General features: G+C 37.6%; 1 protein-coding gene across 1 annotated transcript; it reads left to right on the top strand.

Annotated features, from left to right (window-relative positions):
* The first annotated feature begins 3,815 nt into the window (after positions 1-3,815).
* On the top strand, positions 3,816-5,066 carry LOC121778694. Its single transcript, XM_042176090.1, has one exon. It carries the CDS (start codon positions 3,816-3,818, stop codon positions 4,596-4,598), a length of 783 nt encoding a protein of 260 aa, XP_042032024.1. The 3' UTR covers positions 4,599-5,066.
* Positions 5,067-18,498: the final 13,432 nt, after the last annotated feature.

Genomic DNA, 18,498 nt, shown 5'->3' with positions numbered 1-18,498 from the left:
TCCTAACCGAATTTTTAAGGTTCTATGATCACATTTTGGATTATAACACAACCTTCTTTCTCCTACACTTAAAACGACCAATATCATCATCGTTGTCATCACTTTCAAATGAATGCACATCACTGTCAGAGCTTGCATAATCAGAAATATTCTCATTCTCATCATTGCCAACACCAGCATCAAGGAGTTTAGATATATCATCACCTACCACCATTTTCCTTTCTTTCACAGCGCAAGCACTATCGTTCTCATCAAATAGTTCAATATCAGTTAGCTCATTGTCACTCTCCTCACTTTGAGATGGGTAATAATTCACATCTATATCACAACTCAACTCTTCATTGTCACCCACATTTTGCCCAATATTTTCAGCAACTACTTCCTGACTTTTCTCCACAAATCCATCTTCTAATCTCTTCCCACCATCTATAAATATACTAACTGTTCTGTTTCTGTGAGAAAGATATGCCAACATTTGCGTAACTTCTTTATCAGATTTAATAATCACATACAAATTCCGATCTAGAATTTTGTAGCACATCTTAGACCATGACATAACGCCTAATTTTTTAACTTCTTCTTCAATGTCAAAATAGCCAAATTTATCAGGATCAAAGCCATACCTCCCAACAAAACTTCCCCCAGTATAATTTTAACACCATCTATGTTTTCAAAACCACCTCCATAGTGAAAATAAATGGCAAATTCATCACTGCAAATAACAGAGTAGAACAAAATTGCATCATAAATTAGTAAACACTTGTCATTAAATATAAACTGGGCATGTATTTGTTGGGCGTGTGTATGGAGTACCATAATTTAGAAAAAGCAAGTAATAATAAATCCATTTTAGGGCTATTATCAAATATGTAGAAGGTAAGCATCCCCAACAAAAGAATAAGAAAATCACTAAACCCTACCAAAAGCATAGTTTAATATTGATCACATAATTTACCTATGCCATGTTTCTCTAGAAGATTTGGATGTCTTGGGACCACCAATAACTTTATCAATCATTTTACAGCCACTGTCTCGTCCAAGGAGATGAAAAATTTTGAGAGAAGTAAAGGGGAAAGGGAGAGAAAGGGGAAAGGGAGAGAACCGATAAAGGAGAGGAAAAAGACAAGGGTTTTCCTTTTTATCCATGTCAGATTTTCTTTATTCTCATTTTCTGCCACATAGATAATAAAATAAGTATGCATTTTCCACATCATCTTCAATTTGATCGGAATTTTGAATCGGGGGAAAAAACAAAAAAGTTGAAAGTTCATGTATTTATATTCAAAAAACAAAGTTTTGGGGAAAAAATAGAAAAAATTGAAAGTTCATGTATTTACAGGCTAATAACCCTAATAATTATGGATATAAAGATTAAGTGGAATATTATGTCCATTTACCAAATATAATAAAAATGAATGAAGTAATTAATAGTGATCGGACAAAATGACAAAATGAGAGGATTAATAAGAATAGGAGGGAGTATTAATTTAGGAAATAATATCGTATCTACCAAAAATCAAGAAAAATCGACACTTAACTCGTGATGATATAACTAGTGACGAAGTTATAGGATTTAGAATAACTGAAAAATATCATACAATCCTGAAACTTTCGTAAATGAGGAGAAAAACTTAATGCAAAATGAGCTTATGTGTAATATTATATTGATTATAGATTGTCGCGATGCAATTTCTATTGCTACGAACGAAATAAAATATTGCTATAATAACTACTACTAAAATAATGAAATAAAATTGTTTATTGGCAGAAATATAGGTATAAAAAATCTTATCATTACTTAAATACCCTTTATAATTAACTAGTACTACTATAATTATTAACTGGCATAATTTTTCGCCAGGTGACAAATTCTAACCCTACAATCGATCAACATATTTACTGAATGGAGTAAATCAGTAAATAGTACTCCCTCCGTCCCATTTTAACAGTCCTAATTGAGTTCGGCACGGGTTAGTGAAATTTGAGTCCTACTTTTTTTATATTAGTTTCATAATAAAACGTGAGTAAAAAAAGTTAGTGGAATGTGAGGCCTAATACCATTTATAGAAATTCCAATCAGGACTCTTAAAATGGGACACTTAAAAATGGTAAATCGGGACTCCTAAAGTGGGACGGAGGGAGTAAGAGAGAGTTAGAGATAACTTAGGCAAATTACAATTCTTTTAGTTAAATAGGTATGAATCTAGTTTTCTTAAATTGCATTCCATTGCTTTATGCCAATCCAAAATCAAATCAATAAAATTTCTCAAATTTACTTTTACGATAGAAATGAGTGCATGCACTCGTTTTTCCTCTCTCATTTTCTTCTACCAACGCTGCATCAGATCGAAAAATTAACCAAGAAATCCATCACGAGGGAGTAACAGTGTGCGATTAAGCCCCAGATTGTTTCTTCTCTCTCACCGGAATCGGCCGTGGTGTCTATTGCTGGAATATGAGAGAAGAAGACGCGAATCGCGGCGCAGATAACAGAAACCCTACGCCTTGGCGTCCGATTCCGATCACTTTCTTTGATCCCCAAAACATCTAATCTCACTCTATTTAATAAATTAAAATAAAATGTCGATGGATTGTAATACCTGCAATTACTACTGCAACAATGATTACATGGACAAAGTCCAGGCGGAGCTGAATAAACCTATGCCTTGGATCGGAATGTACATCGCAGCCGCCTCCGCTGTTTGCTGTTTGTCTATGGCGGCAGATCTCTTCAGCGGCTTGCACTGCAAGCGTCTCTGGTTTCCGTGTAAGTATTTCTCTGTCAACGCCATCTCCTTAACAATGCTTGCTGTCACCACCAAGCTGCCCGCCGATCTCACCAACGACATGAGAGGGGTTAATGACAAGCTCGCAGTGATCACCAGCATCGTTTTGATGGCGATTTGTAAGGCCAATTTCATGATTTCGTTAGGATCTGTGGATAATTATGAGATGTTAGTAAACCTAACAGCATTAGCTATTTTAGTGATTACTTTGACTGCAAACGTCAGCATTCATATCTTTGTGATGCGTGGATTTTCCGTTGTTGACACTATAATGGCAGAGGAAATAATTTCAGTTGTACTCATGCTTTTTCTGCTTGGGACTCTGTGTTCTCTCTCTTTGATGGTGCCAAGTGCTAAGAGATATTGGGAGGCAGAGTACAAACAGATGGAGAAGATCGTTTCGAGTAAGCCTATTGAGTGGGGGGATTACACCATTGACGAGCTTAGAATCTTGGTGAAGAGGTAGGTGAAGAGGTACTGGGTGATGTCGGAGACAGGCTCCCTCCAGTTTGTGTTGGCGAGAGCATCCATCTCCGTCACTGCAAGCTTGGTATGCTCTTTGCTGGTTCTCACTCTGATTGAGGCTCATGTTCGCCTCCATTTGATTCACAGTGAGCCGGGCTGGACCTACACCAACTACGCATGGTCCATGAACTGGATATTGTACACCCAATGTGTAGGAGCAGCGTTTGGTGCTGTTGCTCCTATCTTCAGATGGATGTTTGCTGCGCATTTCAAGCTCTCAGCGTTGGGGGGGGAAGAGGGCTAGCGATGAGCTTTATGTTGAGACCTATTGGATTTCAAGGTTGGTGGAATGGAGAGAGTCATCTCTTCCTTTACATATTTACAGCTCTAAGTGCAGGAAACTTGTTCATGATACAAAGGGGTTACTTCTGAATATCTGTATCCGGATTCAGATTTTGTTTGTTTTAGCCAGCAAAGTGATCCTACTAACTTCTTGTAAATTTGGAACTGCAGTCCTTGTGTGTTTCTACCGTTTTGAGTCATTTGAGCCGAGCACCAAACGATATGGAAGTTTGCTGCGAGTCAATGGCCGGATCAGAACTGGATTTCAGCCGTTATGTTCTGCTGCTTGAAGGCGAGGCGGAGCTGCCTAAGAAGGTCTTGACCAACCTATTAAATGAGCTTGATGTACTGATTGAAACAGGTGAGAAACAAAAGCCCAAGAACCTAATAGAGCTTCTTATGAAATCAAGGAACTTCAATGGAGTGAACGAGTTTGACAGCAATCAAGTCCCAAGCCTGCATTCACTTGAACCCCCCAACTGCTGGTCTCTGCCTGTGATGACACTAGGAAGCAGCATAGCCATAGCGCTCCCCAATATAAACCCCAACAGGGTTAAGAAGCTGATACGTGGGATCAGGGACGGCCTATCCCTCGTAGGGCTCATTGAGAAAACACTCAACAGAGTTAGAGACCCAAAAAGCATCAGGAATGCAGCAGACAGGGTGTGGCTGGGGATCGAGCTCTACGGCCAATGGGAGAACAAGACTGGGAACCTAAAGGGGACAACGGGGAAGGAGATCCTGCAGAAGCTCTCAGACGCAGCAAAGAAGACTGTGGTCGACTTCATGGCAAGCACTGACGATTTCTTGATGCAGAACCCGGTGAACTGGCCGTCTAAAGTGACAGCTGCTAACTCAATGTACAGGGTGAGCCAGACGATCTTGATATCCCACAACGATGGGGATGATCAGACTAATGATGCTTTGTTTGAGAGGCTGTGTGTGATTATCTCAGAGATATTGGCTGCTTGTCTCACCAATTTGGTACGTGTGATAAATTCCTAGAGTCACAAAAATGTGGTGAAGGAGAGGCAGGAATGTACTAGCCAAGCTGCTCTACTTCTAGGCGAGACGCTAGAGGTTCTTGAAATTCTGCAGCACCGCGATCTTCCGGGCTTGTGCTCGGAAAATGCAGCCGATATTGATGAGAGTGGAGGGCGTTTATGGAGCACGGGAATGAGGATTCACCAATTCGGAAATCGGATGAAGAGCGTGTGTGCATTGAGATGGAGGGATTTGTTGTAGACGGATTGTGATGAATATTGGAACCATAATTAGACGGTTTTGGTAGCATAAGATTTCTTTATGACAAGATAAATTGCATCTGATTTGTTTTCTAGCATGACATTTCTTTCAACAAGATTATTGCATCATGTACTACTTGTAATCAACTTATGCTTTCCACCTAATTCTCATCCATATTTGAATTTAGGAATCAAATTGGCACAAAGATATGTGTGAAATTCTTTGTTATCAAATGAGTGCAAGTAGTTGATGCAATTTTTATTAGCAACAAAAATACCTGCAAGTGTATAGGGTAGATCTAGTACAGCTAAAGGTCAGTACCAGATATCGAATACAAAGAAAACTAACACAAATTGTCTACTTTTTACTAAGCTTCTTCTACTATTTGGAAAAACAAAGAATCTTGGAATAAAAATTGTAAAAACACTAAAACATGTAATGGATGCAGATAAAAATACAGAGAATAATCAGATGATATAAGGGAATTCCAGGGATGTGCTTTCACGGTTATGGTTATATAAATTTCAACTACAACACCCTAGCACAGTTCATACTTCACTAGAACGAGTCAAAAATATATTGTCCATGCGGCACAAAGTGGATTACAAAAACTATGAGCGTCAATCCTAGATTAGTAACTCCTAAAAGCTCCTAAGACTCCTAATGTTCTCGCTCTCAATTAACAGTGTCATTTTAAGTGAAGTTAATTGTAATGTCAACTAAGTTCTTCTTACTCGCAAACCTCCTCTCGCGATTATGTTGCAAGCCAATAGATCATCACAGAATGTGTCACTCAAAAGTGAAAAGAATGTGTCACTCAAACGTGAAGCAATTATACAAAACTTAGAATAGAAGCAAAGTGTAATGAACAAAACGGATATTAAATAAGTAGGAATTGTAAGGGAGCACTAGTGTCCTTTCACCTTTAAAGTCACAACGTCCTTCCAACCACATCCTGCCACGTGGCAGATATAAGCAACATAATAACGATATTAAGCAACAAAGGATGACACATAAGAATTATCTCTGGTTGCATAAAAGACAGTTTATGTTGCATTAAATGCAATTTATTTGCATTTTAATCTGATCATCTAAGTCATCCACTAAGTTTGTTGCTTAATAACATTGTTTTGTTGCTTATATATACCATGTGGTATCATTTAATTGGAAGGATGTTGTAATTCTAATTTGAGTTATTTTTTAAGTACACCTCATCAAAGTCGTTTCTAACACATCCATAGAATTCTATGAGTTTAGTTACACATTTTAATTGAATAAGCTAAAAATATAGTTTATAGGGAAAACAAAGAAAACATAAGCACTATAAGTTATCTTGTAGCCTTGATCTTCTCTTGAATCATTCTTCAAACGCCTTTGATCTTGATGAACATTCAAAGGACTCTCAAATATTATCTCTGAAAATTATGCAGCAAAAAGATGATGATTTTGATGAAGCTTGAGGAGGTATTTATACCCTTTAATTTCGTGCCCCATAATATGGCAAGTATTTAGCACAATATGGTAAGTCTTGGAGAGAAAGTAGCGCAAATCTGTGCGCCGTGTTTTTCCAGTGGGCCGTTGCACTTTGTTCAGCGCTCGCTGCATATTTTCTTGTAGCTTCTGTCTCTCAATCAGCGGTCACTGCACTTGTTTCAACGGTCGTTGGCAATTATCCCGTAGCTACTGGATCTCCCGGAGCGGCCGCTGAGCACAACTCAGCGATCACTGGGCGTGTTCTTCTTTTCAGCTCAATTTTTCTGAAGCTGACCGCTACTGGTTTAGCAGTCGTTGGCGGCCAACGATTGCTGGCTGAGTTGCACCATATCGCTGGCTAGCTCGAATACTTCAGATTTCCATCTTTGACTTTTTGCTATCTTTTTAGGCTCTATTTTGCACATTTATCACAAAACATGTCAAAATACCAAAATAGATAAAATATGCAATTAATGGACATGTAATGTAACTTTAACACTCAAAATGGACCAAATAATGACCTTAAAACAGTGCAAAATCTGAGCGCATCAGTACTCCTTAATGTTGAAATTAAAATCAACCTCCATTGATGTGGTGCGTAGAGTCAAACATATTTTCCGTTGAAATACTTTTCCTAGTCAAATACAAACTTTATTTATTTCTGTCTACTACTTGCTTCTACTAACCTTGGGGCCAGGGGGCCCTGGTCTAGGGGTGGGAAATTATACCGAAATACTGAAATACCGGACTTACCGTACCGGAAAAATTTCGAAAATACCAATTTTTCGGTATACCGCAGTTTTCGGTACGGTATGATACCGTACCACAGTGTTTTGGTACGGTAACAGTATCAATTTTTTATACCGCGGTATACCAAATCCACGGTATATCGGTATACCGATAGATTATTATATATATATATATATATTAATATTAAATATGTTATAATATATATATATATATATATATATATATATATATTACATTTATATATATATTATATTAAAAAAATTTAAAAAAATTTAAATGTAATATTTGGATATATATTATATTAAATAAAATTTAAAAAAATTAAATGTAATATATATATATTACATTTATATATATATATATATATATATATATATAGGGTCTTGTTAGGTTGAGATTTTTTAGCTTAATTGAGAATTGAGATGCATTTTCAGCCACTCATTTTGAAATGTCAACTACAAGTAGATTATATCAACTAAGGGTATTATCGTCATTTCATTTCAATAGCCAGAATATCAAATGTCAACAACTCGTATTAAAATGTCAACAACTAAAAAAAAATTTATTTTTTTATTTTTTTAAATTTTTTTTTATTTTTTTAAAATTTTTTAAAAAAATTTTTTAAATTTTTTTTAATTTTTTTAATTTTCACGCGATGTCAACTACGATGTGTAGCCTGCACTTCAAATGTCAATAGCCCTGCACATCAAATGTCAATAGCCCTGCACATCAAATGTCAATAGCCTGCACATCAAATGTCAACAGGTTATAGTTGACATTATATGTGTATAGGTGATATGAATCGTATATGTAGTTGACATTATATATGTGCAGTTGACATGAATTGTATATGTAGTTGACATTATATGTGTGTAGTTGACATGAATTGTATATGTAGTTGACAAAAAAATAAAAATAATAAAAAAAATAAAAAATCGAAAAAAAAATTTAATTTTTTTAAAAAAATAAAAAAATATTTATTAAATAAAATGTATGATGAAATTACCATTCTGCCCTTTCACAATTAATTAATGTAAAAATATTTTCCATGTGGTAAATTCTGGACCACTCATTTAATAAAAATGAGTGGCTAATAATGCATCTCAATTCTCAATTAGGCTAAAAAATCTCAATTGATCACAACCCTATATATATATATATATATAGTTGTGATCAATGTCGAACTAATTTTAAAGACCGAACTAGAGACCAAATCTGGGCCATTAGATCTAGTTTTTTTGATGAGATGTGCATTTTTCGGTCTTCATTACAAGCCCATTTTACTTCAGCCACGTTGTGCCCGTCGCCTCCGTCAGGATTTGCAGAGATGTGACGCCCCGATCGTCGCTCGGATATGCCTACGTCAATTTCAATTCTCCGACCGACGGTGATCGTAATTCATTCTGTTTTTTCATTAACATGCATCCCCAATTCATTACTCCACATATTTTTTTTGTTGGAATATCATTGAATTAATAGTGATGATGGTGTGATTTGATTATTCAGATCCCCAATCTGAATGAACTGTGTGTGTACAATTTTCCAATTCGTATTTCCTTATGAATTATGATTCTCATTTAGCAGCTTATAAGTGATGATAGATACAATTCCTGAGTGAAATGTTTTATGTTTGATGCCTTAAAATTGTGATAATGTGCAGGTTCTAATGCAAAAGATGCTTTGAATTTCACTCATGTCAATGGAATGCCAATCCGAATCATGTTCTCTCACAGAGATCCTAGCCTCCGGAAAAGTGGATATGATAATCTCTTCATCAAGAATCTGGATCAAGCAATCGACACAAAGGCGCTCTTCGAGACCTTCTCTGCCTTCGGAACTGTGCTCTCTTGCAAGATCGCAGTCGATCACAACGAGAACTCGAGGGGCTATGGCTTCGTGCAGTTCGACAAGGAGGAAGCCGCGCAAAACGTACACATAATCTACATATTGTATAGTATAATGCGTAGTTTAGTTTCTGTAATGCATTATTTGTGATATGTAATGAACATTTATACTGACGCGTTTAATTTAAGTTGTGTCGTGTTTCGATGTTTGGCGCACGTTTCTTGTTTTCCCTAAGGGTTTAACAATCCTAGGGGCTAGGGTGTCGTATGTTCTAAGTCTAAAAAACGTTGTCCAAATACACAAGCTGCAGTAATTCGTCTGGGGTTGCACATAATGTATATTTTCTATAGTATAATGCGTAGTTTAGATTCTATAATGCATTCTTTGTGATATGTAATGAACATTTATCCAGACCCGTTTAATTTAAGTTGTGCCGTGTGTCGTTGTTTGGCGAACATTTCTTGTTTTCCCTAAGGGTTTGATAAGCCTAGGGGCTAGGGTATAGTATGTTCTAAGTCTAAAAAACGTTGTCCAAATACACGAGCTGCAGTAATTCGTCTGGGGTTGCACATAATGTATATTTTGTAAAGTATAATGCGTAGTTTAGGTTCTGTAAATGCATTGTTTGTGATATGTAATGAAAATTTATCATGACCCGTTTAATTTAAGTTGTGCCGTGTTTCGTTGTTTGGCGAACTTTCTTGTTTTCCCTAAGGGTTTGATAAGCCTAGGGGCTAGGGTGTAGTATGTTCTAAGTCTAAAAATTGTTGTCCAAATACACGAGCTGCAGTAATTCGTCTGGGGTTGCACATAATGTATATTTTGTATAGTATAATGCGTAGTTTAGGTTCTGTAATGCATTCTTTGTGATATGTAATGAACATTTATCCTGACCTGTTTAATTTAAGTTGTGCCGTGTGTCGTTGTTTGGCGAACGTTTCTTGTTTTCCCTAAGGGTTTGACAAGCCTAGGGGCTAGGGTGTAGTATGTTCTAAGTCTAAAAAACGTTGTCCAAATACACGAGCTGGAGTAATTCGTCTGGGTTTCCACATGTATATCGCGTAGATATATTTTAAAACAGATATACATAATGCACATATTGTGTAGTATAATGCGTAGTTTAGTTTCTGTAATGCATTATTTGTGGTATGTAATGAACATTTATCCTTACCCGTTTAATTTAGGTTGTGCCGTGTTTCGATGTTTTACGCACGTTTCTTGTTTTTCCTAAGGGTTTAACAAGCCTAGGGGCTAGGGTGTAGTATGTTCTAAGTCTAAAAAACGTTGTCCAAATACACGAGCTGTAGTAATTCGTCTGGGGTTGCACATGCATAGCGCGTAGGCATTTTTTAAAACAGATATACATAATGTACATATTATGTAGTGTAATGCGTAGTTTTAGTTTCTGTAATGCATTATTTGTGATATGTAATGAACATTTATCCTGACCCGTTTAATTTAAGTTGTGTCGTGTTTCGATGTTTGGCGCACGTTTCTTGTTTTCCCTAAGGGTTTAACAAGCCTATGAGCTAGGGTCTAGTATGTACAACAACAACCACTTGATGCATAAAACATGATAAATAATGCATTCAAATAGCCAAATAATGTACAGAATCACTCAAGTAATGAACATACAAATATTGCATTCACACTTAGACTCATGTACAAGTTCCATAAGGCTTCCTTCTGCCGTGGAGTTAAACCCTTTATACAATTCAGAAACTCTTCCGGAGCTGTACTAGTCCCGGCCTCTGATAATCGCTTCCGGAATTTCTTAGCAATTCCTACTGGCAGTATATCATCGACCGCCTCGTTGATGTCCAATCTTAGCTGCTTTGATGTTGTACAACATACAGAATAATAACATACAATTAGTTACATAATGTACAGACTGAATAAAATAATGTGGACAGTTAAACTGCATTCACTTATACACCCTTGTACAGAAGCATCAAAATAATGCCTAAAAATTGATACATAATGCATTTTAATAATCAAATAATGTTCAGAATAAATCAACAAATGCACCATGAATATTGCAATCACCCATTGTCACATGTCCAACTACAATCACTAACGCATAAACCATGATAAATAATGCACTAAAATAACTAAATAATGTACAGATCCGGTCAAGTAATAAACATACAAATATTTCATTCACTCTTTGACACATGTACAACAACAGCCAATATAAGGAATACCAAATAGATATATATTGTGCAGATAATTGCAACTAATGAACATCAAAATTACAATAAAAACTTTTCCAATGTCCAACAACAGTCATAATGTATTCATATAGGTAAATACTGCAGTAATATATAGTTATATTACAAAGTTTATAACAATTAATGCACATACACATTATCCTTTTACTCTTTGAGTATATAAAACAAAAGTAAACATAATTCAACCGACTTGAGCTACGAGGAGAGACCCCAAATGGTCCTGGACAGAAAGGTTCTAATTTGAGAAATAAATCGATAGCTAGCGTAAAAGTGTTGTGGAGAAACCACTGGAATGAAGAAGCCACGTGGGAACTTGAGGACAGGATGATGGAATTGTACCCGGAACACTTCTCATGAAGGTACTAAATTTCGGGACGAAATTTCTTTTAAGAGTGGTAGGATGTAACGCCCCACTTTCGGAACCCTAATTTGCGAAGCATAAATTTTTTGCATTTAATGCTTTTAATGCCGTGAAGTATGTGAATTAAATGATGAGTGAATTAATTACATGTTTTCTGTGTGACCTAATTGCGTTTTGAAATTTAGATTTGATTAGTTAAATCCGTTGAGCATATGACGTGGCTGTTGAATAGTCAAAGATGTGGAACAGATGACGTGGCCATTGAAAGGTCAAAGTGTTGAGAATATGTGGTGGAAGTGAAAATGGTTGAAATTGTGACGTGGTTGTGTGAATAATCAACGCGGGGTGAAATATATTGTGGCGAATTATTTCTTAAGGGATGAGTGAGATTAAATAGGAGCATCAGTATTCATATGGCATTTTCGACCCCTGTTATTATTGGAGATGAAATCCTATTTTTCCTTGGATTTAATTAATTGCTTGGGATAATTATCCAAATTAAATCCAATGTCCGATTATTCCTTATTCTCTCCATGAGAAAAACGACGCCTATGCCTTACACCATGGAGATTTCGAAATTCTCCTATTTATGGGAGGAGGAAATTATTCATTATATATTTTGATCCCTTATTTATTCCCTTCCATGAATAAATATAAACATCCTAGCAAATCCTACCATATCTAAGGAGATCTTGCCATATCATATTTAAATTAGGATTTGAATTTAATTCCTTGAGGGAGAATATATATAAAAATTGTCTACTCACTATTTATTGAGAGGATTTATTATTTTCTGTTCCGTAGCATTTTATTCTACTCCGTGAAATACCAAATTAAATCATAGGCTAATTAAATAGCCTAGAATTCGAAAATCCTCTTATTTCTCCCAAGATTTCACGCCAATTCCTTTCCCCCATATCTTCTCAAATCTCTAATTATTTAATTGTGGGATTATATTCTTGATCTCTATAAATACATGAGAAAACCCTAACCCTAACCCCACTAACTACACGCCTACTCCCTCTCCCTCATGCCACTCTCCTCTCCCCACTCTCTCCCAATTTTTCTTCTATTTTTCTCCATAAATTCTTCATCTTTTGAGAAGAATTTAAGTTGAAGCCTCAAGAATTGTTGAAGAATCAAGATTATACTTTGTTTCTACCGATTGCTTTTGATCAAGAAAGGTATAATTGAATTTCTTTTCCTCATCCTCTCCATTGAAACCTTGATTTTGATTCCATCATGCATATAATAAGTGTATAGATCGTAGATCTAATATTTAATCGGGTGGGATTGATGGTTGCATGAAAAAAAGGATATGTATATGCATTTAAGTTGTTTATGAATGAACTTTTGGATGATTTGTGGTAAATGATATGTGAATATATGAGAACATGATGGTGAGATCTTTTTGAAGCATGATTATGTGTTGGAAGTATGAATATATATGTTGGGATGAATATTTGATAAACCCTATTTCAAAATTTGGAAGCATGGCAACTGTGGTGTTCGGACAGTAGATTCCGACGTGTGTTTTACTGACCAAACGATCTTATTTTGGTACGAAATTTTTAACTAAGTAAACTTCAAGGTGTCTTCTGTGTTGTGTGTGAATATCAGCCTTTTTGGTCGAAAGACGAATTTTTAATGAATTATTGAAGTCGACTGCGCAGTTCTGTCAGAATTTGTATTCTCGACCAGTGAGTTTCGTTTTTTATTTGACCGACCTAAACATGTGATTTTGATGTGAAATTTTAACTGGATGACCTTTGATGTGTATGCTGGGTTGTGGCAAAATTGCATCCCCAACGGAGGTCGGATAGAGTTTTAATGAGTTTTACAAAACGACTGCGCTTTTCTGCCAGATTTAAGTCATGCAAAGATAATCTATGTTGTTAAGCTTTGAATTATATACATGATGCATATGTGTTAAAGAAACCCATTCTATGATGTAGTGATGTGTTGTGCGTTGATGGTGTGTTTCCATATGTTGATATAACGAATTGATGGGAAAAGGGAAACGTTGGGGACATGCATGATTTTGAGTCGATAATTGAGACTGATTTATGATACACATAAATTTTAAAGGTGATAACTCGCGCTCTCACCGTGATAGCAAGGAGAAGAAAGTGCTTGAGATCTAAGCGGTCGAGGTGGGCTTTTCTTTTAAATAAGGACCATGTCCTAAATATCTTATCGATGGGAATGCAACTGTATTTATCATGCGGTATTTTGATTTTAACGTGCCTATCTGATGTGGCTTTTGCCACTATTATTTAAATCGAATTCGGGTCCTCGTAGAGCCGCAAACCTAGTGTTCCCCACGGTTCGGAACCGGACGGTTCTAGTTCGGAACCGCCGGTTCCGGTTTGGTCGAAGGCGGAACCGGAACCGGACCGTGAGGCTATTTCATGGTTCCGGTTCCGGTTCGAAAACCGGCGGTTCCGGTTCCGGTTCGGAATTGCCAATTTTTCCGGCGGTTTAGGCGGTTCCGGTTCGGAACCGGCGATTTCGCGGTTCGAATATTTTTTTTTTAAATTTGAAATTTGGATTTATACAACAATTTGGAACAAGAGTACAAGACAATGTATAATTCAAATAGAAATACGACGAATAAGGAGAAAATGATATCAATTTTATTGAGTTTGAGTTGTAACGGACAACGATACATTACAATTTACAATACATATACATCTACAACTACAACTACAAGTATACAACATACAACAATGTAATATAATTTACAAGTGTCGTCGGACTCGTGAACGTAAATAAAAAAACATGAAATGGGGGGGGGGGGAAATTGAAAAGGGGCTTGAGCTCAACTTAAACTTTCAAAGTTAAACTTTTCAAATTTAAGTTGAGTTGCCTACGTATCCACAATTTTATTGAGGAATCAAAGCCCTCGTAGTTCTCTTACCTTGCTTACCTATTTGGTCGGCCGTGCTCGCCGTTCACCGCCCCCCGTCATTGCTATTGTTGAGTGCTCTCGCTTCTGACCTCGTCATCGCCATCGGAGGAAAATTCTTCACCATCACTCTCTACACGGAAGTCGAAATCCGGCTCTTGTGCTCTCATGTCCGCCTTTGCCCAATCATCAAGTAGCATAGTGGCTTCCATGTTCTTGGCGGAGAGATTGCTCCTTTTGTCGTCTAGGACACAACCGCCGACACTAAAAGCTTGCTCGACGGTGGAAGCGGGAACGGCGAAAATCTCCTTAGCCATGATGGATAGTATCGGAAACTCTTTGTCATGTGTTCCCCACCAATTAAGGACGTCAATTTGTTGAGTAGGAGGACCTGCATCTTGAAAAATAGAGCGCGATTCCAAATATATATCTAACTCACTAGTCGCTCTAGTCCTATTGGTTGTAGTACCGTATAGATCTTGCAATTGTGATACTACGTCTGGGTCAATCATGACATTGCTAAACTCCCCGCCACCAAAATCAAATGTGGAAGGACTAGGAGGAGCACGTACCTGGTGAGCGGTGTTATAGCGCATTTCATATTCTGCATAGAGAGCACGAAGTGCACTATCTAACCTTAGTTTGATTTCATCAACATCCGGAATACTTAGTTCGAAGCATTCTCCTCTTGTCAAGCCCATTTCGCGGAGTTGAGAAAAATCCAAATTGTGCAAACAACCATAGTACATGTCTAAAATTTTATAAACACCATGCAACTTCCACTTTGGATCCAAGCATATTGCAATCAAAAACACATTTGGAATACGGGCAAAATATTTTAACCACTTTTCAACCATATAAAACAAAATTGCCCTCAACTTAATGAATTGAGTATTTTTCACACATGTTTTAAAACCAATTGCCACATACATGCAATGCTCCAAAACACGCACAGAAGTAGGATAATAAACACCGGATAACTCAACAGTGGCATTTTTGAAAGCGCGGAATAATCGAAACAAATCCATGCTGCGGTCCCAACAAGTGGGTATCAAAACCAAATCAGAAGGAACATGAGGACAACTTCTAAAAAAATCACATAAATACTCAATGTGGTTCAAAGTCGACTCCAACATATCATACGTCGAGTTCCAACGAGTTGAAACATCCAACCGAAAGTTGGTGTACCTGCATTGCTTACTATGACAATATCTCTTCCAAGCTCTACCAATAGGAGCTTTGTTATGAATCAACTTCACAACAGTTCTAATAGGATCAACATACTTTTGCCACAAATCGATCGCATCTTGAACACACAAATTCAAAATATGGGCAATACATCGCACATGAAAATATTTGCCATCAATAACAGGAGAACATGCACTGATTAGTTCATCTATGCTAGCAGTGTTAGCGCTAGCATTGTCAAAACCAATGGAAAAAATTTTATTGATCAATTGAAATTCATTCAAAACTTGAATGATCAATTGAGCAATTGCTTGTGCAGTGTGTGGTGCGGGAAATTCCCGAAATGCAATCAAACGTTTGTTTAAAGTCCAACTGTGATCAACGAAATGCACAGTGATGCCCATATACGAATTTTTGCAAAAACAATCAGTCCACACATCAGAACAAATAGAAACTTTATGCCCTAAGTTAATAATAAACGTACCTAATTGCGCCTTCTTTTCCATGCATTGTCGAACAACGGCTCGAGTCATTGAAGTTCGACTCAATTTTCTTGCAGCGGCATTATAAACTTGCCGCATACTCGACTCAAAAGCATCGTTATCAAAAGCATCGAATGGAAAATGTTTCATAACGGCAAATCTAGACATCACATTAAGAGCATTTTTGTGATCATATTTCAAAAGAGTATTGCTACACATACCTGATGTTTGGGATGAACCCGTCCCACTCTCGGTCCCGACTCCATGTTGAAAGTTGAGTTGAGTTTGGGTTGGAGCGATACCAAACTCGACCGGATGCGCTTTCTCCATGTGACGGGTAAATGTACCGTATCCTCCACCCCTTCGGAATGTGAATACGTTTTCGCAATAATTGCAATACACATTATAAGTGTCAGGATCGTTACTATCTTGTACCTTCTTGAAATGTTTCACCATGATGTTTGAGGTTAAAGACCTTTCAGCTGGTCTAGAAGGTTGAGGAGGGTGTCCACGACCACGACTACGGCCACGGCGACTCCTTGGTGGTGGTGGGGGTGGCATTTCTTGAACCTCTTCTACCTCCTCCCCCTCCTCGTCGTCATCATCATCATCGTCGTCTTCATCAACATTCACAGGGGTTGGAATTTGTTGAGAATAGGCACCGCAACCGGGAGCACCACTACCGGTACCAACATAAGCATCGCCTTGGGATTGAGAGCGAGAGAGAGAAATAGCATGTGCCACATCTTGCTCTTCTCGAGTCTACAAAATAATATTTTAATTGTAAATTTCAAATAAAATTATGAACAATAATGTAATGTAATTCAAAATTAATTAAATTAGTAGATAATAAATATTAACCAGCCACGCATCCATGTTCATTTGAGAAATTTCATCAATAACGGATCTCCGAGATGGCCTCTTGGACTTTCCCTTTCCCTTATCAACACGACCTTCTCGGGATGAAGACATATTGCTATGTAGAAATGTAGAAATATGGAATAATATATATTTTTTTGTTTTAGCAATTGAGAAAGAAAGACATCTTATAGAACTACGGGAACAAGTATAAGTGTATAACAATGCGTAATAAGAGTAGCACTTGCGTAATTAAATGGAAGCACAATAGCACAAATGAGAAATTGGAGACAAAGAGAGAGAATTGGGAGATTGAAGAGAGAAACTCTTATTAACACAAGAGTGGGGTGAATGTAAATGAGGATAGAGGGGGGTATTTATAGATAAAAATGGGGGGGGGGGGGGAAATGGAAGAATTCGAATTTGAAATTTGAAAAAAAAAATTTGAATTTTCAGAAAACCGGCAGTTTTGGCGGAAAACCGCCGGAACCGCCGGTTTCCGGGCAAAACCGCCGGTTTCCGGGACAAAACCGTCTGCAAAAGTTGCGCCTTGTCTCCTCGTGTCTCGCGCCGCCACCGGAAACCACTGAACCGGCGGTTAACCGCCGGTTTTCACGGTTAACCGCCAAAAAACCGCCGAAACCGACCGATTTTGCAGCTGAAAAACTGCCGCCGTCGCCTCCATCCCCGATGCCTTGATATACGCGCCCGAACCGGTGGTTCCGCCGGTTAACCGCCGGTTCCGAACCGTCCCGAACCACAGGTTCGGTGACGGTTCCGGTTCGAAATATCTTGAACCTGAACCGGACCGCGACCCGAATTGCGACGGTTCCGGTTCGGGAAAATTGCCACGGTTCCGGTTCGGAACCGGTGGGCATCTCTATGCAAACCTACTTGGATTAGTGTATGGTAGACTGTGTGCTAGCGTACGGGCTGGTCGGTCCAGTGACTTGGTTTGTGGCCACATTCCAAGTCATGTATTGACAGATATGGTTAACGTATATGGGAAAATGACTGATCAGACGAATTTTACAATGGAAAATGATTTTAGTGCCTCGGGTCTTTCTAAAGCTAAACCCCGATGGTTACTTTTGTGTAGCATGATAAATAATACTATTATTGAAAATGTTTTCGGCATGAGCTCACTGAGTATTTTATAGTACCCAGCCCTGCATGTGTTTTCCCTATATGCAGGTTGAGCGACGACGAGAGTATGGTGGTGTTGAGCAAGTTAATTGAAGAATGAATTGTTTATCTTTGATCTGTGAGTGTCGTTGTGTCTTCATACATAACTTCACTCTTCTCTTGGATGCTTCCGCTGAAACCTGTTTTACTTATTGTTTGATCTTGACACTATTTTGAGTTCCGTTTGGAATCTAAAGACATTATACGTTTTGGAGTACGTTGAACCCTTTGTTATCTTGAATACCAATTATTATAATTGTTTTCTCCTTTAGTCCATCTGTCAAAGCGCCACCCTGACCCTTTTCTCTTGATTTATTATTCATTTATTTCCTTGGTCAAACCCCTTTTTATAAAACCCTAGCCCCTTTTATTTGATTGC

This window comes from Salvia splendens, chromosome 19, assembly GCF_004379255.2.
Source record: "Salvia splendens isolate huo1 chromosome 19, SspV2, whole genome shotgun sequence".
NCBI classification, from domain to species: Eukaryota; Viridiplantae; Streptophyta; class Magnoliopsida; order Lamiales; family Lamiaceae; genus Salvia; species Salvia splendens.
The sequence above is the reverse complement of the archived record's forward strand: the minus strand, read 5'-3'. Positions and strand labels throughout refer to the sequence as shown.